A 23,021-nucleotide genomic window follows, 5' to 3' on the forward strand; every position below is an offset into this window, starting at 1 on the left:
ACCTTGGCCAGTATTCAAGAAGGCATCACTGGTCCCTAGAGATCTCGAAAAAGATCACCTGGTCTCCCTTTCTTGGGAAAATTAATGGAAGAGCTACGAAAGAGCAGCCTCCAATGCCACCTAGTCACACACGGAGGTCCTGGGCTCCACAGGGTCCTGCTCTCCAGGCATGAAAAGTAGAATTATACAGAAGGAAAAACACAGGGTTCAAATGAGTCTCAGCATAACCTGAACGCAGCAGGAGCTACCAGACACCTTGTAGAAGAGGTTGTGCCACACAGTAACTACCAGAAATGATTTTTAAAAGCACCAGTTCCAAAGTCATCAATCGGCTGTTCATTTTACTGACAGAAGCATGGGGAGAGTTCGCCACCTGGTGGCTCTTCAAGTTATTGCCAAATATACCCATGGGCTGGGGAGATAGATCAAGCAGATGTTTAAAAAAATGCATTGGCCTAGATCATCCCTGTCTGATCCATACATGGAGGGGATGCTCACACAAAGGTCTCTCCCTCATACACAGAATGGGGACTCACTTTGGATACTACAAGGACCTGTGCGGGAAGGGGGGGAAACACGTTGCTCCCTCTCTAAGGATCTCCTGGCAGCTGTGGCCAGGAAGAATCCCAAACAGATTGGCTTCATTGGAGACTCACTTTCAGGGAGCTGGAAGGGGAAACCACCAGGAGTCACAGCTGGTATAGAAGCACAAGGTCACCATGCAGATGGACCTGCTCAGATCCCAGGGGATCCACCAGATTTGGGCTCTACAAAGGGAGGTCTGTCCCTATAATGGGACAGTGTGGGAGGGGGAGACACACAGTTAGGAAATCCTTATGGCGATTTGCATCCCCAGAACTCCCTGGCAGGGATCTTCTGTGAGAAGTGACGACTGAACCCCTTGTCGTTTGTGCTCCATGGACACGTGCACAGCAGTAAAATGCAGATTTATCAGCCATGGGTCTAGAAACAAGGATGTGCAGCAGTTTCTGAAATTCTGCAGAAATCCCATTTCCAAGAACACAATGTTCTTTTCTATTCATTTTCTCTCTTACAAGTAACTAACATTATTAAATTCAAAATACCATGCTAATGCTACATTTACCGAATGGGGGATGCAACCTAGTGACAGATGATGGGGAAAAAGCTGAAGTACTCAATGTTTTTTTTTGCCTTGGTCTTCACAGACAAGGTCAGCTCCCACACTGCTGTCTTGGGCACCACAGTATGGGGAGGAGGTGAGCAGCTCTCAGTGGTAAAAGAACAGGTTAAGGACTGTTTAGAAAAGCTGGACCTGCACAAATCCATGGGTCCAGATCTAATGCATCCGAGGGTGCTGAGGGAATTGGCTGATGGGATTGCAGAACCATTGGCCATTATCTTTGAAAATTTCTGGTGATCGGGGGAGGTCCCAGATGGTTGGAAAAAGGCAAATATAGTGCCCATATTTTAAAAAGAGAAGAGAGAAAACCTGGGGAACTATAGACTTCACTTCAGTCCCTGGCAAAATCATGGAGCACATCCTCAAGGAATCCATTTTGAAGCACTTCAAGGAGAGGAAAGTGATCAGGAACTGTCAGCATGGATTCATCAAGGGCAAGTCATGCCTGACCAACCTGATTGCCTTCTATGATGAGATAACCGGCTTTGTGGATGAGGGGAAAGCCGTGGACGTGATATATCTTGACTTTAGCAAAGCTTTTGATAACGGTCTTCCACAGTATTCTTGCCAGCAAGTAAAAAGAGTATGGATTGGATATATGGACTATAAGATGGGTAGAATGCTGGCTAGATTGTCAGGCTCAACGGGTAGTGATCAAGAGCTCAATGTCTAGTTGGCAGCCAGTATCAAGCAGAGTGCCCGAGGGGTTGGTCCTGAGGCTGGTTTTGTTCAACATCTTTATTAATGATCTGGATGATGGCATGGATTGCATCCTCAGCAAGTTCAGAGATAATACTAAGCTGGGGGAAGAGGTAGATATACTGGAGGGTAGGGATAGGGTCCAGAGTGACCTAGACAAATTGGAGGGTTGGGCCAAAAGAAATCTTATTCGGTTCAACAAGGACAAGTGCAGAGTCCTGCACTTAGGAAGGAAGAATCCCATGCACTGCTACAGGCTGGGACCGACTGGCTAAGCAGCAGTTCTGCAGAAAAGGACCTGGGAATTACAGTGAATGAGAAGCTGGATATAAGTCAGCAGGATGCCCTCGTTGCCAAGAAGGCCAACGGTATATTGGGCTGTATTAGTAGAAGCATTGCCAGCAGATCGAGGGACGTGATCATTCCCCTCTATTCGGCACTGATGAGGCCACACCTGGAGTTTTACATCCAGTTTTGGTCCCCCCACTACAAAAGGGATGTGGACAAATTGGAGAAAGGCCAGCGGAGGGCATGAAAATGATTAGGGGCCATGTGACTTGTGAGGAGAGGCTGAGGGAACTGGGGTTATTTAGTCTGCAGAAGAGAAGAGTGAGGGGGGATTTGATAGCTGCCTTCAAAGAGGATGGAGTTCAGCAGTTCTCAATGGTGGCAGATGACAGAACAAGGAGCAGTGGTCTCAAGTTGCAGTGGGAGAGGTCTAGGTTGGATATTAGGAAACACTATTTCATAAGGAGGGCAGTGAAGCACTGGAATGGGTTCCCTAGGGAGGTGGTGGAATCTCCTTCCATAGAGGTTTTTAAGGTCAGGCTTGACAAAGCCCTGGCTGGGATGATTTAGTTGGGAATTGGTCCTGCTTTGAGCAGGGGGTTGGACTAGATACCTCCTAAAGTCTCTTCCAACTCTGATATTCTATGATATTGTGGGGGAGGAATGTGAAGGGCGGGACTCGGGGGATGAGGCTGTGGGGGAGGGGTGTGTAGGAAGTGGGGGAGGGGTGTGCCAGGCAGGGCACGGGGCAGGGCAGGTTCAGGGACGCCCAGATGTTTCAGGGGGCCTGGGGCAAAGCGGGGGGAGCTGCGGCGCTTGCACTCATCCGGTGGCGGTCCGGGTCTCTGGCAGCATTTCGGCGTCGGGGAGCCCTCCAGTCACTCCGTGTCTTCAGCAGCACTGAAGGAACCCCCCCCCCCCCGCCGAAATGACGCTGAAGACCCGGACTGCTGCCTGACCAGGGGTCGTGGGGCCCCTGCGGGGCCCAGGGCAAATTGCCCCAGTTGCTCCCCCGTCTGGGCAGCCCTGGGCAGGTTCTCACCTTTCCCCCGCTGCCGCCTCCCCCTTGCCGCCCGTCAGCGGCTGGCATACCCGGCACGAGCCAGGAGGGGGCAGCAGTGACCCACAGCGCCCCTGTCGGCCGGGAGGAGCAAGTGCAGGCACCTCATTGCCACCGGCAGCCACAGGCCAGGGCACAGGGTGCCCAGACAGCAAGTGTGAAAAATCGGGACGGGGTCGGGGGTAATAGGAGCCTAGATAAGAAAAAGCCCCAAATATCGGGACTGTCCCTATAAAATCGGGACATCTGGTCACCCTACTAGGGCACCACGTGCAGTGTGCCCTGGGCAGCCCTGGCCCAGGTGGGTCTGGCTTGGGAGAAGCAGGCGAGTCCCTGCCCATGCACCCTGCCCCCAGCAGGCTCAGAACTCAGCACTTTGCTGTGCAAAACACAGGTCTTGTGCTAGGGTCACAGGATCGCACCCGAGTGCAGCCAAACCCTCAGCCCAGCACACACTCTCCCCACGTGTGCACACGCATGTACACACACACCACCATGCAAACCTATATACACAGACACACTCAGAGCCCTCCCTTAGGTGCAGCGAATCATGCCAACCGCTCTGGGCCCCGAGCTTTCGGGGGCCCTGAGCTTCAATGTGCATGTGTCGTGCGGGGGGTGCTAGGCTGGTCTGGGTGGAATGGGGTTAGGGGGGCCTGGGGGACCAGGCCAGCCTGGGGGTTGGGGTTACAGGTTCAGGGGACCAGGTCAGCCTGGGAGTTGGGGTTATGGGTTTGGGGGACCAGGCCAGCTCAGGGGAGGGGTTATGGGTTCAAGGGGGCCAGGCCAGACGGGGGGAGGGATTATGGGTTCGGAGGGCCAGGCCAGCCTGGGGGTTGGAGTTATGGGTTCGGGGGGCCAGGCTGGTCTGGGAGTTGGAGTTACAGGTTCAGGGGGCCAGGCTAGTGCGGCAGAGGGGCTACGGGTTCGTTCCGGGGAAGGGGTAGCGTAGCGTGGCAGCGGGGTTCAGGCCTGCACTCACTGGTGGGAAATGCACATTGTGTTTATTTTTCTTGTTCACCCACCGCCACCCCTGTCACCAGCATCCTAGCCCTGCCGAACATGCCAACGCCAGGCTGACCCCATTCATTGACCTTCCACTCTGGACCCCTCCCTTTTCCAGGAGCCCCCAGCACAGGGGGGCCCCTTGTCCATAGTACAGGTGCCACCTTGTGACTCTCCATACTCCCTCACCCCCCAGCACTGGTGTCCCGTCCCAACACCAGATTTCACCTGTATAAAAAATGTTGGGGGGGGCATACAGGCCGATTTGTCCCAGGGCCGCACAGTCCCCTTGGGATGGCCTTGGACGCACTGTCACACATACAGCAGCACACATGTGCGCACTCCCACCCCTCCCCAGAGGCAGATTATGATTTTTTTGGCAGCCTGGGCACAAACAACATTTGGGCCTCCACACCCTGGGGGCCTCGGGGCCAGAACCAGGGGGGCCAGGCCCTCCCACTTCTTTAATCTGGGTATAATAGCCTCAGGCAGGTGCTGTACTTTGCGGTGGGAGATCTGGTGATCAGCTCACCTGGTGTGAAGCGCAGCCTCTGCTAGCAGTGTCCCCACACCAGCTTCTTTCCCATTTGGGGGGGGGTGTAAGGTGGGCCTTAGCCCCACCACCATCATGGGGCCCTGTTCCTCCTTTCTCCCACCCCAGGCCCCACACCCTGGCAAGGCCAGAAGCTGGAGCCAGGCTGTGAGAAGAGCCGCAGGGAGGCTGGGTCACTGGGGGAGCCCCGCATCCACCACCCACCCTGGGCAGTGCATCCAGGGGGCAGAGACAGGGGCCTAGGGCTGCTCTCAAACACCCAGCCCCTGCCCAGGGCAGGTGGAGGGTCCGTGGCTCCCTGTCTGGCTCTGACCACTGCCCAGCTCTGGCGTCTAGCCTGGCTAGAGGGCGGGGCCTCAGGAAAGAGGAGGAGCAGGAAGCGGGGCCTCAGTGGTTCCCCCATCTCTACCCAGATTCCAGCACTCCTGTGGGGAGGCCTGGGGCACAGGTCCCATGGCCCCATGTGATAATCTGCCACTGCACACACCATCACATGCACAAGTGCACAGATTCACACGTGTGAATATGCTCATAGACCAGGGGTGAGCAAACTTTTGGGCCTGAGGGAATAGAAATGGAATGGCAGGCCATGAATGCTCACAAAATTGGGGTTGGGGGTCAGAAATGAGTTCAAGGTGTGGGAGGGGGCTCCAGGCTGGGGAGTGGGGTGCAGGGTAAGGGCTCCAGCTGGGGGTGCAGGCTCTGGGGTGGGCCTAGGGATGAGGGGGTTGGGGTACAGGAGGGTGCTCTGGGCTGGGATCGAGGGGTTCAGAGGGCAGGAGGGGGATGAAGACTGGGCAGGGGGTTGGGGCATAGTGAGAGGCTCAGGGTGCAGGCTCCAGGTGGTGCTGACCTCAAACGCCTCCTGGAAGCAGCGGCTTGTCCCTTCTCTGGCTCCTTTGCAAGACGTTACCCGGCAAGTCTGCACGCTGCCCCGTGCGCTGCCCCATCCACAGGCACCGCCTCTGCAGCTCCCATTGGCTTAGGTTCCCGGTTAATGGGAGCTGCAGGGGCAGTGCTTAGGGCAGGAGCAGTGTGCAGAGTGGAGGTCCCTGACTGCCCTTACGACGTAGGAGCCGGAGGGGGAGTCATGGCGCTGCTTCTGGGAACCACGTAGAGCGGCCCTCGACCCTGCTCCCAAGTGGGAACTAGAGGGCTGGATTAAAATAGCCAACGGGCCATAGTTTTCCCACCCCCGACATAGACACACAATCACATACACACCATCACACATGCACATGCATGTACACAAACATGTAGATACACAGCAAATGTGTGCATGCACAGTCATATACATAGACCATCAGACGTCTGCACATGCACATACACGCACCCACAGGCACTCCCCACCATGTGTGCCCACACATACAGACACATCATCACATATGTGCACACTCTGATACAAACACACACCATCACACAGGTGCACATGTATACACCACACTTGCTGGAGGATTCTCTGCATCTTGAGATCTTTAAACCACGATTTGAGAACTTCAGTAACCCAGACTTAGGTTAGGAGTTTGTTACAAGAGTGGGTGAGATTCTGTGGCCTGCGTTGTGCAGGAGGTCAGACTAGATGACCATAATGGTCCCTTCTGATCTTAAAGTCTATGAGTCTATGAGGTGCACACCATCACATGTGCACATGCACCTAGACACACGCTGTCACATACATGCATAGACACACACTTTCATGCTGTTAGACATGTTCACATGCACCAGGCTCAAATTCCAGGTTCAGGTGCCAGGTGCATGCAGACAAGCTCTGGAAATATTCAGATACAGCCCAGAAAATAGCCCCTGAGCTGCCGTGGAAATGGGGCATAACCCAGGCAGCTTGGAGCAGCCCCACGTTCCCGAGCTGAGGGGAAGGCCACAAGGCACCACCCTGGGAGCTGGGAAATTGTCCGCTCCCGAAGGGACAAGGGCCCCCGCTTGCACCCCTCCTGGTGTTCCCTTCTCATGTGTGTCTGCCCCAGGCAGTTACAGTGAGCGGGTCCGTGGGGCCGCACTTAGGGTGACTAGATGTCCCGATTTTGGGTCTTTTTCTCATCTAGGCTCCTATTACCCCCCCCCCCACCCCGCTCCCGATTTTTCACACTTGCTGTCTGGGCACCCTAGCGGCACCCGCCCTTCTGGGGACACAGGTCCCTCCCCGTGGATTCCCGCTGGGGCTGGCGGCCGCCAGGGGGAGGCTGGACGCAGCTCCCCCGCCCTAGTCCGGGCCAGCTCTCCGGGCTCCCCGCCCCGCACGTGGGCTGCCCGCCCGACTCCCCACGCTGCAGCGTGACGCGCGGCCGGGGCGCTGCGGTGTATGCTGAGCGCCATGGCGGTGCAGGCGGCTGCGGCGGGCAGCTGGGGCCGGAGCCGGGGCGCTGTGCTGCTGCTCTTCTTCTCGCTCTCCCGCCGCCCGCCCGCCGGGGCCGCCTGGCTGCTGGGGCTGCGGCCCGAGGACACGGCTCCGGGCAGGGTCTGGCTGGAGGCCGGCGAGCTGGGGGCGGTGGAGGGGGCCAGCTTCCTGCTTCGCCTCTACTTCCACCCGCAGCCCGAGGGGAACGGCAGCCGCGGGCCCCCCGGCGCGGGCAGCGAGCCCCGCCTGGTCTTCATCGAGGAACTGCCGGCGGGAGCGAGCCCGGCGCCTGGGAAGCGCTGCCAGCAGCAGAGCGCCTGGGCCTCGGACGTGGAGGTGCTGGGCCCGCTGCAGCCGGGCGGCTCGTCCGGCTCCGCCCGGGTGCGGGTGCGGGTGCGGGAGCCGCGCAAGGAGGAGCCCGGGGCCGGGCCGCGGGGGCGGCTCTTCTCGCTCTGCGCCTGGGACGGGCGCGCCTGGCAGCACCACGGCGCGGCGGGCGGTTTCCTGCTGCGGGTGCGGCGGGCGGCGCGGGAGCCCTGGCTGCTCGGGCCGCTGCCGGCGGCTGGCTGGCTCCGGGCCCTGGGGGCGCTGCTCCTGCTGGGGCTGTCGGCGCTGTTCAGCGGCCTGCGCCTGGCGCTGCTGTCGCTGGACCCGCTGGAGCTCCGCGTGCTGCGCAACAGCGGCTCGGCGGCGGAGCAGGAGCAGGCGCGCCGCGTGCAGGCGGTGCGGGGCCACGGCGGCACCTACCTGCTCTGCACTCTGCTGCTGGGCCAGGCCGGGGCCAACGCGGCGCTGGCCGGCTGGCTGTGCGCATCGCTGCCCGGCCAGGGGCCGGCGCTGGCCGGCTGGGTGCAGGGCGTCCCCTGGCTGCCCGTGCTGCTCTGCACCGGCGCCGTGTTCCTGGGCGGCGAGGTGCTGCCCTACTCGGTGTGCTCCCGGCACGGGCTGGCCATCGCCTCGCACACGCTCGGCCTCACCCGCCTGCTGATGGCCGCCACCTTCCCCCTCTGTTACCCGCTGAGCCGCCTGCTGGACTGGGCGCTGCGCCAGGAGCTCAGCACCTTCTCCACCCGCGAGCGCCTGCTGGAGACGCTGCGCGCCGCCGACCCGCACAGCGACCTGGTGCGGGAGGAGCTGGCCATGGTGCAGGGCGCGCTGGAGCTGCGCACCAAGGTGGTGGAGGACGTGCTCACCCCGCTGGCCGACTGCTTCCTGCTGCGCTCCGATGCCGTGCTGGACTTCGCCACAGTCTCCGAGATCCTGCGCTCCGGCTACACCCGCATCCCGGTCTACGAGGGCGACCGGCGGGACAACATCGTGGACCTGCTCTTCGTCAAGGACCTGGCCTTCGTGGACCCGGACGACTGCACCCCGCTGCAGACCGTCACCCGCTTCTACCGCCGGCCGCTGCACTGGGTCTTCAGCGACAGCCGCCTGGACACGCTGCTGGAGGAGTTCAAGAAGGGTGAGGGCGCCGGACCCCCGGTTCCGTCCTCAGGCCACGCACCCGCACCGCCCGTCCCGACTCCCCGGGGCTCCGGCACCGCCTGGCTGTGCGCTCCGGGGCCATGCGGTGTCCCCCTGTCCCGCGCCCGCGGCAGCCACAGCCTTCCCTTTGCAGCCTCTGGCCCTCGGCCGGCTGCCTGTGGCGCCTCCAGCCCCAGCTCCCCCCGCGACCGCCCCCTGCTCCCCCAGGCCCCTGCGTGCGGGGCAGCTTCTCCTGGGCAGGGAGCGGGGGCCCCGCTGGTGTCGGAGCTGGGGTTCCCGGATAGGATGCCCTGGAGCTGGGCGGGAAGGGGGCTCCTGGGCTCTTTGCGCCCTGCATGAACCCGGCGTGTGCCTGCTGGCTCCGCGCCGCTCTCGGGGTGTGCGCTGGGGGGGGGGGGCTCACGGTGTCAGGCAGCAGCTCCTGGGGGCGGGACTCGTGCGCCCCATGCGGGCCCGGGGCGGGGTCCGGCTGCCCGGTGCTTTTGACCCCGAACCTGATTGCGAAGCGCTGAGGGATTGGAGCGAGCCCGGGGGGGCTCAACGCCGTAATTAACCTGGGGGGCGGGGCGGGCTCGGGCGGCTGGTGCTTTCCGCGGAGAGCTGCTCTGCATTGGCCCCTCTGCGCCCAGGCTGGGCGGGGTGAGGCCGGCAGCGAGCGAGCTGAGCTCTGCCAGCCACCCTTGCACCTAACCGGCATCGGATCCTTTACCCCGCGCTGAGCAGCGGCAGTGAGTGCGGGGAGAAGCGGCTGGAGCCCAGCCCTGGCTGGGCCACTCCCTTGGGAAAGTCGCTGCTGGTCCGTGGAATGGAGAGGGATCCTTACCGGGTGCCGGGGGAGGGTCAGTTAACACTCCCCGGGGTTCAAAGGCTGGTGCTTTGAATCAGTTTAACAGAGTGGCTGGAGGTGAGGGGCCTGCGGCTCCAGGCTTATTTGGAGGTTTAAAGGTTGCTTTTGTCCCTTCTTGCTGGTGGAAGCTGACTAAACCTGCTATCAAATGAACAAGGTAACCAGACTAGGGCTGGCAAGTCATTACAAAATTAATTGTGATTAATTGTGCTTTTGAACAATAATAGAATACCATTTATTTAAATATTTTTGGATGATTTCTACATTTTGAAAGATATTGGTTTCAATTACAACACAGAATACAAGGTGTACAGTGCTCACTTTCTATTTTTGATTACAAATATTTGCACTGTAAAAAACAAAATAGTATTTTTCAATTCACCTAATACAAGCCCTGTAGTATGAAAGTTGAACTTACAAATGTAGAATTATGTACAAAAAACTGTATTCAAAAATAAAACAATGTAAAACTTTAGAGCCAACAAGTCCACTCAGTCCTACTTCAGCCAGTCACTCAGACAAACAAGTGTGGTTACAATTGGCAGGAGATAGTGGGGCCCGCTTCTTGTTTACAATATTACCTGAAAGTAAGAACAGGCATTTGCATGATGCTGGTGTTGCAAGATATTTACTTGCCAGATGGGCTAGAGATTCATATCTCCCTTCAACCACCATTCCAGAGGACATGCGTCCATGCTGATGATGGGTTCTGCTTGATAACAATCCAAAGCCATGTGGACCAGTGCATCCTCATTTTCATTATCTGAGTCAAATGCCACTAGGAGAAGGTTGATTTTGTGTTTTGGTTTGGGTTCTGTAGTTTCCACATCTGAGTGTTGCTCTTAAGACTTCTGAGAACACCTTGTCCCCCTCAGATTTTGGATGGCACTTCAGATTCTTAAACCTTGGGTCCAGTGCTGTAGCTATTTTTAGAAATCTCACATTGGTACCTTCTTTGCATTTTATGAAATCTGCAGGGAAAGTGTTCTTAAAATGAACAACAGGTGCTGGTCATCATCTGAGACTGCTATAACATGAAAATATATGGCAGAATGCGGGTGAAACAGATCAGGAGAGAAACAATTCTCCTCTAAGGAGTTCAGTCACAAATTTAATTAACACATTATTTTTTTCATGTGCATCATCAGCTGGAAGCGTGTCCTCTGGAATGGTGGCTGAAGTATGAAGGGGCATATGAATGTTTAGCATATCTGGCACCTGAATGCCATGTAACACCAGCTACAAAAATGCCATGCGAACACCTGTTCTCACTTTCAGGCGACATTATAAATAAGAAGCAGGCAGCGTTATCTCCCATAAATGTAAACAAACTTGGTTGTCTTAGCGATTGGTTTAACAAGAAGTAGGACTGAGTGGACTCTAAAGTTTTACATTGTTTTGGTTTTGAGTGCAGTCATGTAACAAAAAAAATCTACATTTGTAAATTGCACTTTCACCATAAAGAGATTGCACTACGGTACTTGTATGAGGTAAATTGAAAAATACTATTTCTTTTATAATTTTTACCGTGCAAATATTTGTAATAAAATAAAGTTAACACTGTACACTTTATGTTCTTTGTTGTAATAGAAATCAATATATTTGAAAATGTAGAAAAACATCCAAAAATATTTAATAATTTCAATTGAAATTCTATTGTTTAACAGTGCAATTAATTGCAATTAATTTTTTTGAGTTAATCGCATGAGTTAACTGTGGTTAATCGCATGAGTTAACTGTGATTAATCGACAAGCCTAAAACAAACAAACAAATTAGAAACATCAGTCTGCTTCTTTTTCAGTTACAGTAAGCTTGAGTTTTACAATTTTTTCAAGTAGGCACATAACTTTGAGGATTGGTTGTTGGGTTTTGATTTTTTTGTTTTTTGTTTTTTGTTAAAGTTGTCTTGTAAGCACCCAGTAGAGTAATGTTTGCAATGCCATCCGGTGGGGTGTTTCAGCAAAGCAAATAAATTGGCCTATAACACCTGTCCCAACCCATATCACCTCCTTCCTAGGCACCAGATCTAGATGAAAATATAACAGATGTTAGGGGTTAGTCTTAGGTCTGGTACTATTCAATATTTTCATTAATGACTGATAAGGGAGTAGAGAGTTTGCTTATACAATTTTGAGGATAGCACTACACTGGGAGTGGTCACAGGCACTTTGCAGAGTAGGTTTATAATTCAAAACTACCTTGATAAATAGGAGAATTGATCTGAAATCAATAAGATGAAATTCAGTAAAGACTAGAACAGAGTACTTAACTTAGGAAGGAAAAATCAAATGCACAACTACAAAATTGGAAATAACTGGCTAGATGGTACTACTACAAGGATCTGGGAGTTATGGTGGATCACAAACTGAATATAAGCCAACAATGTGATGCAATTGCAAAAAACAAACAAAACACAACCCAACATATCATCATTCAGGGGTGTCTTTACAGGAGTGTTGTATGTAAGATACAGGTCATTGTTGTACTCTGGGTGGCACTGGAGAGGCCTCATATTGGAGTACTGTCTCCAATTCTGGGTACCACACTTGAGGAAAGATGTGGATAAAGTGGAGGGAGTCCAGAGAAGAGCAATAAAATTGATAAAAGGTTTAAAAATCCTGAGCTATGAGGAAAGGTTAAAAAAATTGGGCGTGTTTAGTCTTGAGAAAAGAAGACTGAGGCTTTGTCTAGACTGGCACTTTGTTGGCAAAACATTTGTCTTTCAGGGGTATTAAAAAAAACACCTACCCGAACAACAACCATGGAAAAACGCTGGTGTGAACAGCACTTTGTCGGCAGGAGAGCTCTCACCTGCCGACAAACAGCAGCTACACTGTGTGCAGCACAGCCTCGTCATGTAGCCATAGCCTGAGGGGGGACCTGAGAACAGTCTTTGAATCTGTTAGAAGCTGTTATAAAGAGGACAGGGATCAACTGTCCTCCATATACACTGAAGGTCAAGACGTAAGGGGCTCAATCTGCAGCAAGAGAGATTTAGGATAGGTAGCAGGAAAATCTTTAACTATAAACAAACTAGAGAAATTTAGCCTAGACAAATCTACTATAAAGAAGGTGCACAACTGGATGGAAAACCATACTCGGGGAGTAGTTATCAATGGTTTACAATCAAGCTGGAAGGGCATATTGAGTGCTGCTCTGGGTTTCCTGGGCGGTACTTCCTGCAGTGCCTACTCTCCACCGTGCTCCCTGGCTGTGCTGTTGCATGGCCTCCTGGTAGCACTGTGAGACTATCAGCTGGGAGTTATAGTGGATCATAAACTAAATACAAGTCAACAATGTAATACGGTGCCCAAAAAACCCACCATCATTCTGGGATGTATTAGCAGGAGTGTTGTAAGCAAAAACATGAGAAGTCATTCTTCAGTCTGCTCAGCATTGATGAGGCCTCAATTGGAGTATTGTGTCCAGTTCTGGGCGCCACGCTTTGGAAAAGGTGTCCAAATTGGAGAAAGTCTAGAGAAGAGCAACAAAAATGCTTAAAGGTCTAGAGAACATGACCTATGAGGGAAGATTGAAAAAATTGGGTTTGTTTAGTCTGGAGAAGAGAGGACTGTGGGGGGGACAAGATAACAGGCTTCAAGTACAGAAACAGTTGTTATAAAGAGGAGGGTGATAAATTGTTCTCTTTAATCACTGAGAACAGGACAAGTAGTAATGGGCTTAAATTGCAGTGTGATGATGCTGCCCATGGGAGCCAGCTGAGGTCACTCAATCAGGGTGAACTGCAAACAGAACGGGCAGACAAACCCCAAACGCTGGTGGAGCTTCCAATACTTAGATTTACCAACCAGCGCAAAAGCTTCTGTAGTACCCCACTGGTTACTCGGTTCCCTTAAAGTGCCCAGCCTCAGGCCTCCATCCAGACACACCTGTCAGATATGATGATGGTTACTGAAAATCTTATCTCATCATATAAAAGAAAAGGTTCTTCCAATCCCAAAGGATCAGCCACACACCCAGGTCCAAATATAACTTAGATCTTACCCAAAATACACGCTACAGCCAATTCTTATTAACTAAGCTAAAATTTATTTAAAAAGAAGAGAGTGAATGTTGGTTAAAAGATCAATATACAGACAGACCTGAATTCAATTCTTGAGGTTCAGGTACATAGCAGAGATGAGTTTGTAGTTGCCAAAAGTCCTTTTAGAAATAGTCCATAGGTTATGGTCCAATGTACATATTCAGGGTGACTCTAGTTAGTGACTGGGAGTCTCAATCCTTATGGCTTAAGGTTTCCCTCTCTTGAAACCCAAAGCCGATCTGAGAAGTAGGATCATGCCCCAAGGCTTTTATACATTTCCAGCAGCCTTTTGGCCTGAGAAAACAATAGGTTTAACTCTCCTTCTTCCAAACATCCTGGCAGTTAGCACAGGATAATTTACCCATTAAACAGTTCAGATACAGGTTACCACAACCTTCAAAGAGACACATAGACAATAATACTATTTCACTCAAGTATCTTCCTAAATGTTAATATTCCTTTTTTGATCTTTGAATCAAAGCTCTAGCAATAGACAAGACTTGTTTGCTGACATCTCAAGACCTGAGCAAACACCTCCCCTTCTACCTCTAACAATGCCGGCTGCATTTCAAAGCTCTGTTCATTTACAGATCTTCCTAACCAGTCTCTAAAGTTCCGCCATGGGGCAGGTCAGTCTGTGAGTTAATTAACTCTTTCTGGCCCTGTGTCACCTTTCAATGAGATATTATATTACAGTCATAACGTCACAGCAAGGGAGATTGTTTGGATATTAGGAAAAACATCCTGTCAGGGTGGTTAAGCACTGGAATAAATTGCCCAAGGAGGTTGTGGAATCTCTGTCACTTGAGGTTTTTAAGAGCAGGTTAGACTAACACCTGTCAGGGATGGTCTAGATAATACTGAGTCCTGCCATGAGTGCAGGGGACTGGACTAGACGACCTCTCGAGGTCCCTTCCAGTCCTACACTTCTGTGATACTATAAGGGTGGATCCTGCTCTTTAGGAAACGTCTACAGTGGTGACATGTTGCAGTCCATAAATAAAGTTGGAAGCTGGGCATGATCAGGCTCCATCAGTGCCTGAGGCCTCCTTGCAGGCACATGAAACTGATCAGGAGAGAGTTGCTCACAAGGTCCTTGCTGAAGGCTGTGGAGGACGAAGCTATTCCTCAACACCACTTGCCCTGTGACTGTAGAGGGAAGCATTTCTTCTCCACCTCAGATGATGAGCAATAGGACACGCTGCATTTATCCCAATAGTAATGTATCCACAGACTGGGCTCAGACTTGCACAAATAATTGTTCCCACTTCCTGGAATTGCAGCTGGATGGATTCTGCTTGACAAAGCATCCAAACTATCACCCTCTTAGTGGGAATTAATTAAAGCAGCCAAACTTTTCATTTTCAGGTGTGCTGATAGAATCATAGAACTGGAAGGGACCTTGTAAGGTCATCTAGTCCAGTCCCCTGCACTCATGGCAGGACTTAGCATTATCTAGACCAGGGCGGGCAAACGTTTTGGCCTGAGGGCTGCATCGGGTTTCTGAAATTGTATGGAGGGCCAGTTAGGGGAGGCTGTGCACCCCAAACAGCCAGGCGTGGCCCGGCCCCTCTCGCCTTCTGTCCCCCCCGCTTCTCACCCCCTGATGGCCCCCCGGGGACTCCTGCTCCATCCACCCCTCCCTGTCCCGTGACCGCCCCCGGATCTCCTGCCCCTGACTTCCCCCTGCCGCCTCATCCAACTCCTCTCATTCCTGACTGCCCCCTGGGTACCCCTGCCTCATCCAACCTCCCTGTTCCCCACCCTCTGACTGCCCCGACCTCTATCCACACCCCGCCCCCTGACCACCCTAAACTCCCCTGCCCTCTATCCAACCACCCCCCCGCCCCGCTCCCTGCCCCCTTACTGCGCTGCCTGGAGCACCGGTGGCTGGCGGCTCTACAGCCACGCCGCCCAGAGCACCAGGAAACACAGCTGTGCCATCCGGCTGGAGCCAGCCACACCACCACGCAGCACAGAGCACCAGGTCATGCTGCGGCTCTGCAACTGTGCTGCCCGGCCTGAGCTCGCAGCCTCGCCGCCCAGAACATTGTGCCGGCAGTGCAGTTAGCTGAGGCTGTGGGGGAGGGGAAACAACAGGGGAGGGGCCGGGGGTAGCCTCCTGGTCCAGGAGCTCAGGGGCCGGGCAGGAGGGTCCCGTGGGCCGGATGTGGCCCGCGGGCCGTAGTTTCCCCACTTCTGATCTAGACCATTCCTGACAGGTGTTTGTCCAACCTGGTCTTAAAAACCTCCAATGATGGAGATTCCACAACCTTCCTAGGCAATTTATTCCAGTGCTTAACCACCCTGACAGGTAGGAAGTTTTTCCTAATGGCCAACCTAAACCTCCCTTGCTGCAATTTAAGCCCATTGCTTCTTGTCCTGTCCGCAGAGGTTAAGAGAAACAATTCTTCTCCCTCCTCCTTGTAACAGCATTTTATGTACTTGAAAACTGTTATGTTCCCCCTCAGTCTTCTCTTCTCCAGACTAAACAAACACAGTTTTTTCAATCTTCCCTCATAGCTCATGTTTTCTAGACCTTTATTCATTTTTGTTGCTCTTCTCTGGACTTTCTCCAATTTGTCCACATCCTTCCTGAAATGTGGTGCCCAGAACTGGACACAATACTCCAGTTGAGGCCTAATCAGCGTGGAGTAGAGCAGAAGAATCACTTCTCGTGTCTTGTTTACAACACTCCTGCTAATACAGCCCAGAACGATGTTTCCTTTTTTGCAACAGCCTTACACAGGTGACTCATATTTAACTTGTGGTCCTCTGTGACCCCAAGATCCCTTTCCACAGGACTCCTTCCTAGGCAGTCATTTCCCACTTCGTATGTGTGCAACTGATCATTCCTTCCTAAGTGGAGTACTTTGTATTTGTCCTTATTGATTTTCATCCTATTTACTTCAGACCATTTGTCCAGTTTGTCCAGATCATTTTGAATTTTAATCCTATCCTCCAGTGCACTTGCAACCCCCTCCCAGTTTGGTATTGTCCACAAACTTTAAGTGAAAAGAATGAGGAGTACTTGTGGCACTTAGAGACTAACAAATAAATTTGTTAGTGTCTAAGGTGCCACAAGTACTCCTCGTTCTTTTTGCTGATACAGACTAACATGGCTACCGCTCTGAAACTTTAAGTGTACTCTCGATGCCATCTAAATAATTGATGAAGATATTGAACAGAACCAGACCCAGAACTGATCTCTGCAGGACTCTAGTCATTATGCCCTTCCAGCAGGACCGTGAACCATGATAACTACTTTCTGGGAATGATTTTCCAACCAGTTTTGCACCCACTGTATAGTAGCTCCATCTAGGTTGCATTTTCCTAGTTTGTTTATGAGATGGTGATGCGAGACAGTATCAAAAGCCTTACTAAAGTCAAGTTATACCACATCTACCAGTTCCCCCCATCCACAAGGCTTGTTACTCTGGCAAAGAAAGCTATCAGGTTGGTTTGACATGATTTGTTCTTGACAAATCCATGCTGACTCTTATTTATCACCTTATTATCTTCTAGGTGTTTCCAAATTGATTGCTTAATTATTTGCTCCATTATCTTTCCATGTACAGGAGTTAAGCTGACTGGTCTGTAATTCCCCGGGTTGTCCTTCTTTCCCTTTTTATAGATGGGCACTATCTTTGCCCTGTTCCAGTCTTCTGGAATCTCTCCCGTCTTCCATGACTTTTCAAAGATAATTGCCAATGGCTCAGATATCTTCTCAGTCAGCTCCTTGAGTATTCTAGGATGCATTTCATCAGGCGCTGGTGATTTGAAGATTTCTAACTTGTCTAAGTAATTTTTAACTTGTTCTTTTCCTATTTTAGCCTCTGATCCTACCTCATTTTCACTGGCATTCACTATGTTAGACGTCCAATTGCCACCAACCTTCTTGGTGAAAACCAAAACAAAGACATCATAAAAACCTCTGCCATTTCCACTTTTTCTGTTATTATTTTTCCCTCCTCATTGAGTAACGGGCCTACTCTGTTCTTGGTCTTCCTCTTGCTTCTAATGTATCTGTAGAATGTTTTTTTGTCAGTCTTTATGTCTCTAGCTAGTTTGATGTCATTTTGTGCCTTGGCCTTTCTAATGTTGTCCCTATGTATTTGTGTTATTTGTTTATAGTCATCCTTTGTCATCTGACCGAGGTTCTACTTTTTGTAGGACTCTTATTTTTGAGTTTTAGATCATTGAAGATCTCCTGGTTAAGCCAGAGTGGCCTCTTGCCATACTTCCTGTCTTTCCTACGCCATGTCAGGGTGAGAGATGGGTGCCTCTGTCCCCCTCAGAAGAGAGTCTTCAACCACCACTACCCTACGTTTCCTCCTGGGAATGGTGGCTGTGATTCTCCCAGCCTTGGGGGTACATGGCTTCTCTTCCTTCACCTTTTGGGGGTGATTCCTCATCATTCATTGCCAGGTGCAAATGTTTCAACGCGGCCCCTATCTACTCCGTGCCAGAGGCTGGTCCAGAGACAGGGCTCTTGTGCCCTTAATAATGTCTCTTTGAAAAACTGCCAACTGTCTTCAGTTGTTTTTCCCCTTAAACTTCCTTCCCATCAGATCTGACCTACCAGCTCCCTGAGTTTGCTAACATCTGCCGCCTTGAAATCCATTGTCTTTATTGTGCTGTTCTCCCTCCTACCATTCCCTAGAATCATGAACTCCACCATTTCATGGTCACTTTCACCCAACCTGCCTTCCACTTTCAAATTCTCAACCAGTTCCTTCCTATTCATCAAAATCAGACCTAGAACAGCCTCCCCCCAGTAGCTTTCTCCACCTTCTGAAATAAAAAATTGTCTCCAATACATTCCAAGAACTTATTGGAGAATCTGTGCCCTGCTGTGTTATTTTCCCGACAGATGTCTGAGGAGTTGACATCCCCCATCACCGCCAAGTCTTGTGCTTTGGATGATTTTGTTAGTTGTTTAAAAAAAGCCTCATCCACCTCTTCTTCCTGGTCAGGTGGTCTGCGGTAGACCCCTACCAGGACATCACCCATGTTTTTTACCCCTTTTATCCTTACCCAGAGAGTTCTAACAAGTCCGTCTCCCATTTCCATCTCAACCTCAATCTAAGTGTGTACATTTTTAATACCTAAGGCAACACCTCCTCCGTTTTTTCCCTGCCTTTCCTTCCTGAGCAAGCTGCACCCTTCTTTCCCAATATCCCAGCCTGTGTATTATCCCACCGGATCTCTGTGATGCCAACTATGTCATAGTTGTGTTTATTTACTAGCATTTCGAGTTCTTCCTGCTTATTCCCCATACTTCTCACATTAGTATACAGACATCCAAAATACTGATTTGATTTCCCCCTGAGTTCTGTCTTGTTTCTCCTTTATCCCTCCTATAACAGCCCATGCTCCCCCCAGATTCTGGCCCTTCTCCCAGGTCTCCATGTTTTTTACTTGCCCGTGGGCTTTGGTCACCTGCTCCCGTCAAATCTAGTTTAAAGCCCTCCTCACTAGGTTAGCCAGTCTGTAGCCAAATATGCTCTTCCCCTTCTTTGATTGGGTCCACCTATCTCTGCTTAGCAATCCTTCTTCCTGGAACATCATCCTGTGATCAAGGAAGCTGAAGCCCTCCTGGAGACACCATCTCTGCAGCCAGGCATTTATCTCCAGGATGTACCTATCTCTGCCTGGGCCCCTACCCCTTATCGGAAGGATCGAACTCATTCACTCTTACTCCCAGAGCCCTATAGTCACTTCTGATCTGCTGAGGGTCATACATCGCAGTAGCATTACTGCCCACATGGATGAGTAGCATGGGGTAGTAGTCACAGGGCCAGATAAGCCTCGACAATCGCTCCGTAACAACTCAGATATGGGCCCCTGGCAGGCAGCATACCTCCTGGGATGCCATGTCAGGGTGACAGATGGGTGCCTCTGTCCCCTTCAGAAGAGAGTTTCCAACCACCACTACCCTACGTTTTCTCCGGGGAGTGGTGGCTGCGATCCTCCTGGCCTTGGGGGTACATGGCTTCTCCTCCTCCATCTTTTGGGGGTGATTCCTCATTGCCAGGGCAGCATATCGGTTTTCCATCACCATGGTGGGTGGGTTGGGAGTAGGGAGTAGCACTGCCTGCTTCCGGAAGTCACCAGCAGCCAATGTCCTCCGTGTGACAGAGCCACATCTTCCTCCCCCAGGGGCGTGACAGAAGTCCTCTGGAGCTGGGTAGCATCTGCAGCCTTGGATGCTCCATGTGAATACTGTCTAGGAATTCCTCCTAGGCACAGCTGCTCCTCGGTCCAGCCACCTCCTCCTGTAGCTCTGCCACCTGCTCCCTGAGAGATTCCACCAGCAGGCACCTCTCACACTGGATGGTCCCCCCAGCCTGGCTTCCTGTGAGTGGGAAATGCAGGCCACAGTCTCTGCAAATCCACACCAGGATCTGGGTAGAGGCATCCAGGGTAGGGATCTCTGTCTGGATGCAGGCACAGGCGGAGGAGACAGGAACAGCGTTGGCACTAGCGATGTGGCCTTTCCTAACCATAGCGACTATATCACGTTTCCCTCCCACAAACTCCCTCTCAAACTCCCCTGTTGCGGCTTAGTTCCATCTGGAAGTCACTACGATGCATTCATGTATGTTATAGTAAATCTGATAAGTGTGTAAACGCTGAGAATTCCTTATGCCACAGGAGAGATGTCTGCTGTTTACTGGGGTGAATGGAATTATCCTCTTGTGAAACCGTGGGAACGGGCATTTCTGGATATTGTAGCATCAGGTTGCCAAAAGTGCAAGTTGTATAAAAGTAGCACAAAGTTCAGTAGCAATAAGATTAGTCAGTGGTCTAGTGGGTTACTCAACCCAACAAGGTCAAATGTGAGCTCCTGGCTGACAAAATGAGAACCTAACAGGGTTGAGGACCACTGTGGTCCAAGTGAATTGCTAAGGATCCAAGTAGTACAAAGGTAACTGGTAGTAAGGAGAGGACTGAAATTACTGGTGAACTGGAGGAGAGGAACTGGTTGGGATCAAGTGTCCAGTCCAGAAAAACAGGGCAAGTGACAAAGGAGTGAAAACAAAATAGGCACATGGTCAAAAGTGAAAAATAAGTGTCTGTTCTACCAGTGTGAGAAGGTTAAAGTCAAAGACAGATGAACTAGAATACTTGGCACTGGGAGAGGAACTTGACTTAATGGTCTTTTCCATAGTACGACAAATTGATGAGACATGAATATTTGACTTAACCCCACAGGCAGGACAGATTAAGCCATAAGGGGGGAGGGTTGGAGGGTGTGCAGCACTATATGTAAAGGAGTCCCTGGAATCTACTTAGACTTTCTGACTGGAGAGGACCATGCACTAGACGCTGCGTGGCCATGTCACCAGTAGCAGAAAACCACGTACTCATAGGGTAATGCAGCAGCCTCCTTAGGGAACGAATGTTGAGAGGAACTGAAGAGGCAACTAAATCTATAAGGGAGGTCTCCAGCTACCTGCACATATGCCAGTCCAGTGTCGCAATGAGAGAGGGTTTAGAGAAGCAGTGTGCTGACAGCTTGAAAAGGTGCTTCTTGGAATAGCCCGGGAGTAAGAGTAACCACAACAGAATTAAACAAAAGCAAAATCTAATGGCAGTTAAAGTTCCAGCAAGACACGCTCCATCCAGCCAAAGCCTTAAGAAATGGAAATAACAGAAAATGCAATACCAGCACATAAATCCGTGGTACGCCCACACCTTCAATACTGGGTCCAGTTCCCATTGCCTCCTCTCTGCTTCCTTTGGTGTCCCTCAATGCATAGCTCCCCATGAATCAGGGATGAGGGGAGCTGCACTTGCCTGGGACTTGGAGGGAGAAGCTTCTGCTAGAGCCACTCCTGACAACGTCAACCCTTCTGTAGCTTGCACGAGGCTGTAATGTGGGTCGTAAATGTTGTCTAACATTTTATCCCCATTTAAAAAATACTGAAAATAAGTTCACCAGAATCCAGGGCTGGAGCACCCAAGGGGAAAAATTAGCAGGTGCTCAGCACCCACCAGCAGCCAAGCTCCTCTCACCTCCTCCCTCCCTCCCAAGTGTGCCGCGTCACCAGTCTTCCCCCTCCCTCCCAGCGCTTCCTGCCCCCCTCGCCGCCTAACAGCTTAGGGCTTTCCCGGAGTGAGGGGAAGGAGCGGGGCCGTGGCACGCTCAGGGGAGGAGGCGGATATGGGGCAGGGACTTAAGGAAGGGATGGAATGGGGGTGGGAAGAGGTGGGACGGGACGAGGATGGGGGTCAAGCACCCACCAGGCAGAGGGGAAGTCGGTGCCTATGGAGGGGTGCACCCCCGTGAAGGAGTCTGTGTCCTTACTGTCTTCCCAAAATGCTCCAAAGCCTCTCATGGACTTCTGGAAATTGGATACAGCCTGTAGGGCTGCAGAGGCAGCGTTCACATGCCTGCTTCACACCAGCATGTCTGCCTCCTGCGCTTCCCCTTCATATGAAGCAAATCTCCCCACCTACAAAGGTGGACTCCTGGCATCCAGGCCCTGCCCACACCAGGCATGGAACCCGTTCCCTCCAGCACTAGAGGCACAAGTCTGAACAGCCAGACTCTCAAGCTGAGAATGTCACCTGCTCACATCCTGTGGATTAGCCACAGTGGGGGGGACACAACTGACCAGTGGGGACGTAAGCAACTGAAATAGGAATCGTATTTCAGTGATTCACATCATGATTTACACATGCAGTTTTTCAGTGCAAAATCTTCTTTAAACAGGTCTTCACTGTGTGAATCACATGCAGTCAGACCATCCCCCCCCACATCCATAGGGATTTGTCTGCACAGAAGATGTACCACTTTAAGTATACCAGTACAATCCCCCTAGCATTAAGGTGACCAGACAGCAAGTGTGAAAAATCGGGACAGGGGGTGGGAAGTAATAGGCATCTATAGAAGAAAATGCCCCAAAAAGCAGGACTGTCCCTATAAAATTATAGTTATACCAGTGTAAAGGTGCCTTGTACCTATACAGCTTATTCTGGAAAGGAAAGAAGCTATCCTGCTATGAGGTATCTTTATATTGTGTGTCCATGCTACAGGGTTTGTGTGACCCACACACCTCCTGGGTGTGGTGTTCTGTCCCCTATAGTGGCACTGAGACCACTTAGAGATTAATGAGTCTGCTCTATAGCCTTAGCTAACAGCCATATGGCTTTTAGCTCATGGGATAGAGGCTCCTGTACTAAGCTCCAGAGGTCCCAGGTTCCTCCCCCGTCAGCGTTACATTCGTACTGGAATGGAGTGTGGCTTAGTCACTGTGAAAGACAGCATGGGGCAGTTGATAAGTTTGGGCTTTGGCCTGCTGGAGACCTGAGTTCTAAGCTTGCTTTGACTTTGCCCAAGCTCTCTGTTTTAGAAAGTGGGGTGCGGTAGGGGGTTTCAGCAGCTCTTCCGTAATTGGCCTCTAGGTTGGGGTCTCAGGGAGTCAGTTAGAACAGAGGAGAGTTGAACTCCTGGTCTTCTCTTTTCCAGTTGAAGGGGCTTTCTCCTAGGCCAGAAGCATTGGTAAGACAG

At 51.7% G+C, this 23,021-nt stretch overlaps 1 protein-coding gene across 1 annotated transcript in view; it reads left to right on the forward strand.

Annotated features, from left to right (window-relative positions):
• Window positions 1–7,096: 7,096 nt before the first annotated feature.
• Window positions 7,097–23,021, forward strand: part of CNNM1 (cyclin and CBS domain divalent metal cation transport mediator 1) — a 52,291-nt gene continuing 36,366 nt past the window's right edge. Inside the window, exon 1 of the mRNA XM_050960783.1 lies at window positions 7,097–8,585. Within this exon, the coding sequence (XP_050816740.1) occupies window positions 7,097–8,585 (1,489 nt within the window). The remainder of the gene's footprint in view (window positions 8,586–23,021) is intronic.

The sequence above is a fragment of the Gopherus flavomarginatus genome, chromosome 6 (assembly GCF_025201925.1).
Source record: "Gopherus flavomarginatus isolate rGopFla2 chromosome 6, rGopFla2.mat.asm, whole genome shotgun sequence".
Lineage (NCBI taxonomy): Eukaryota > Metazoa > Chordata > Testudines > Testudinidae > Gopherus > Gopherus flavomarginatus.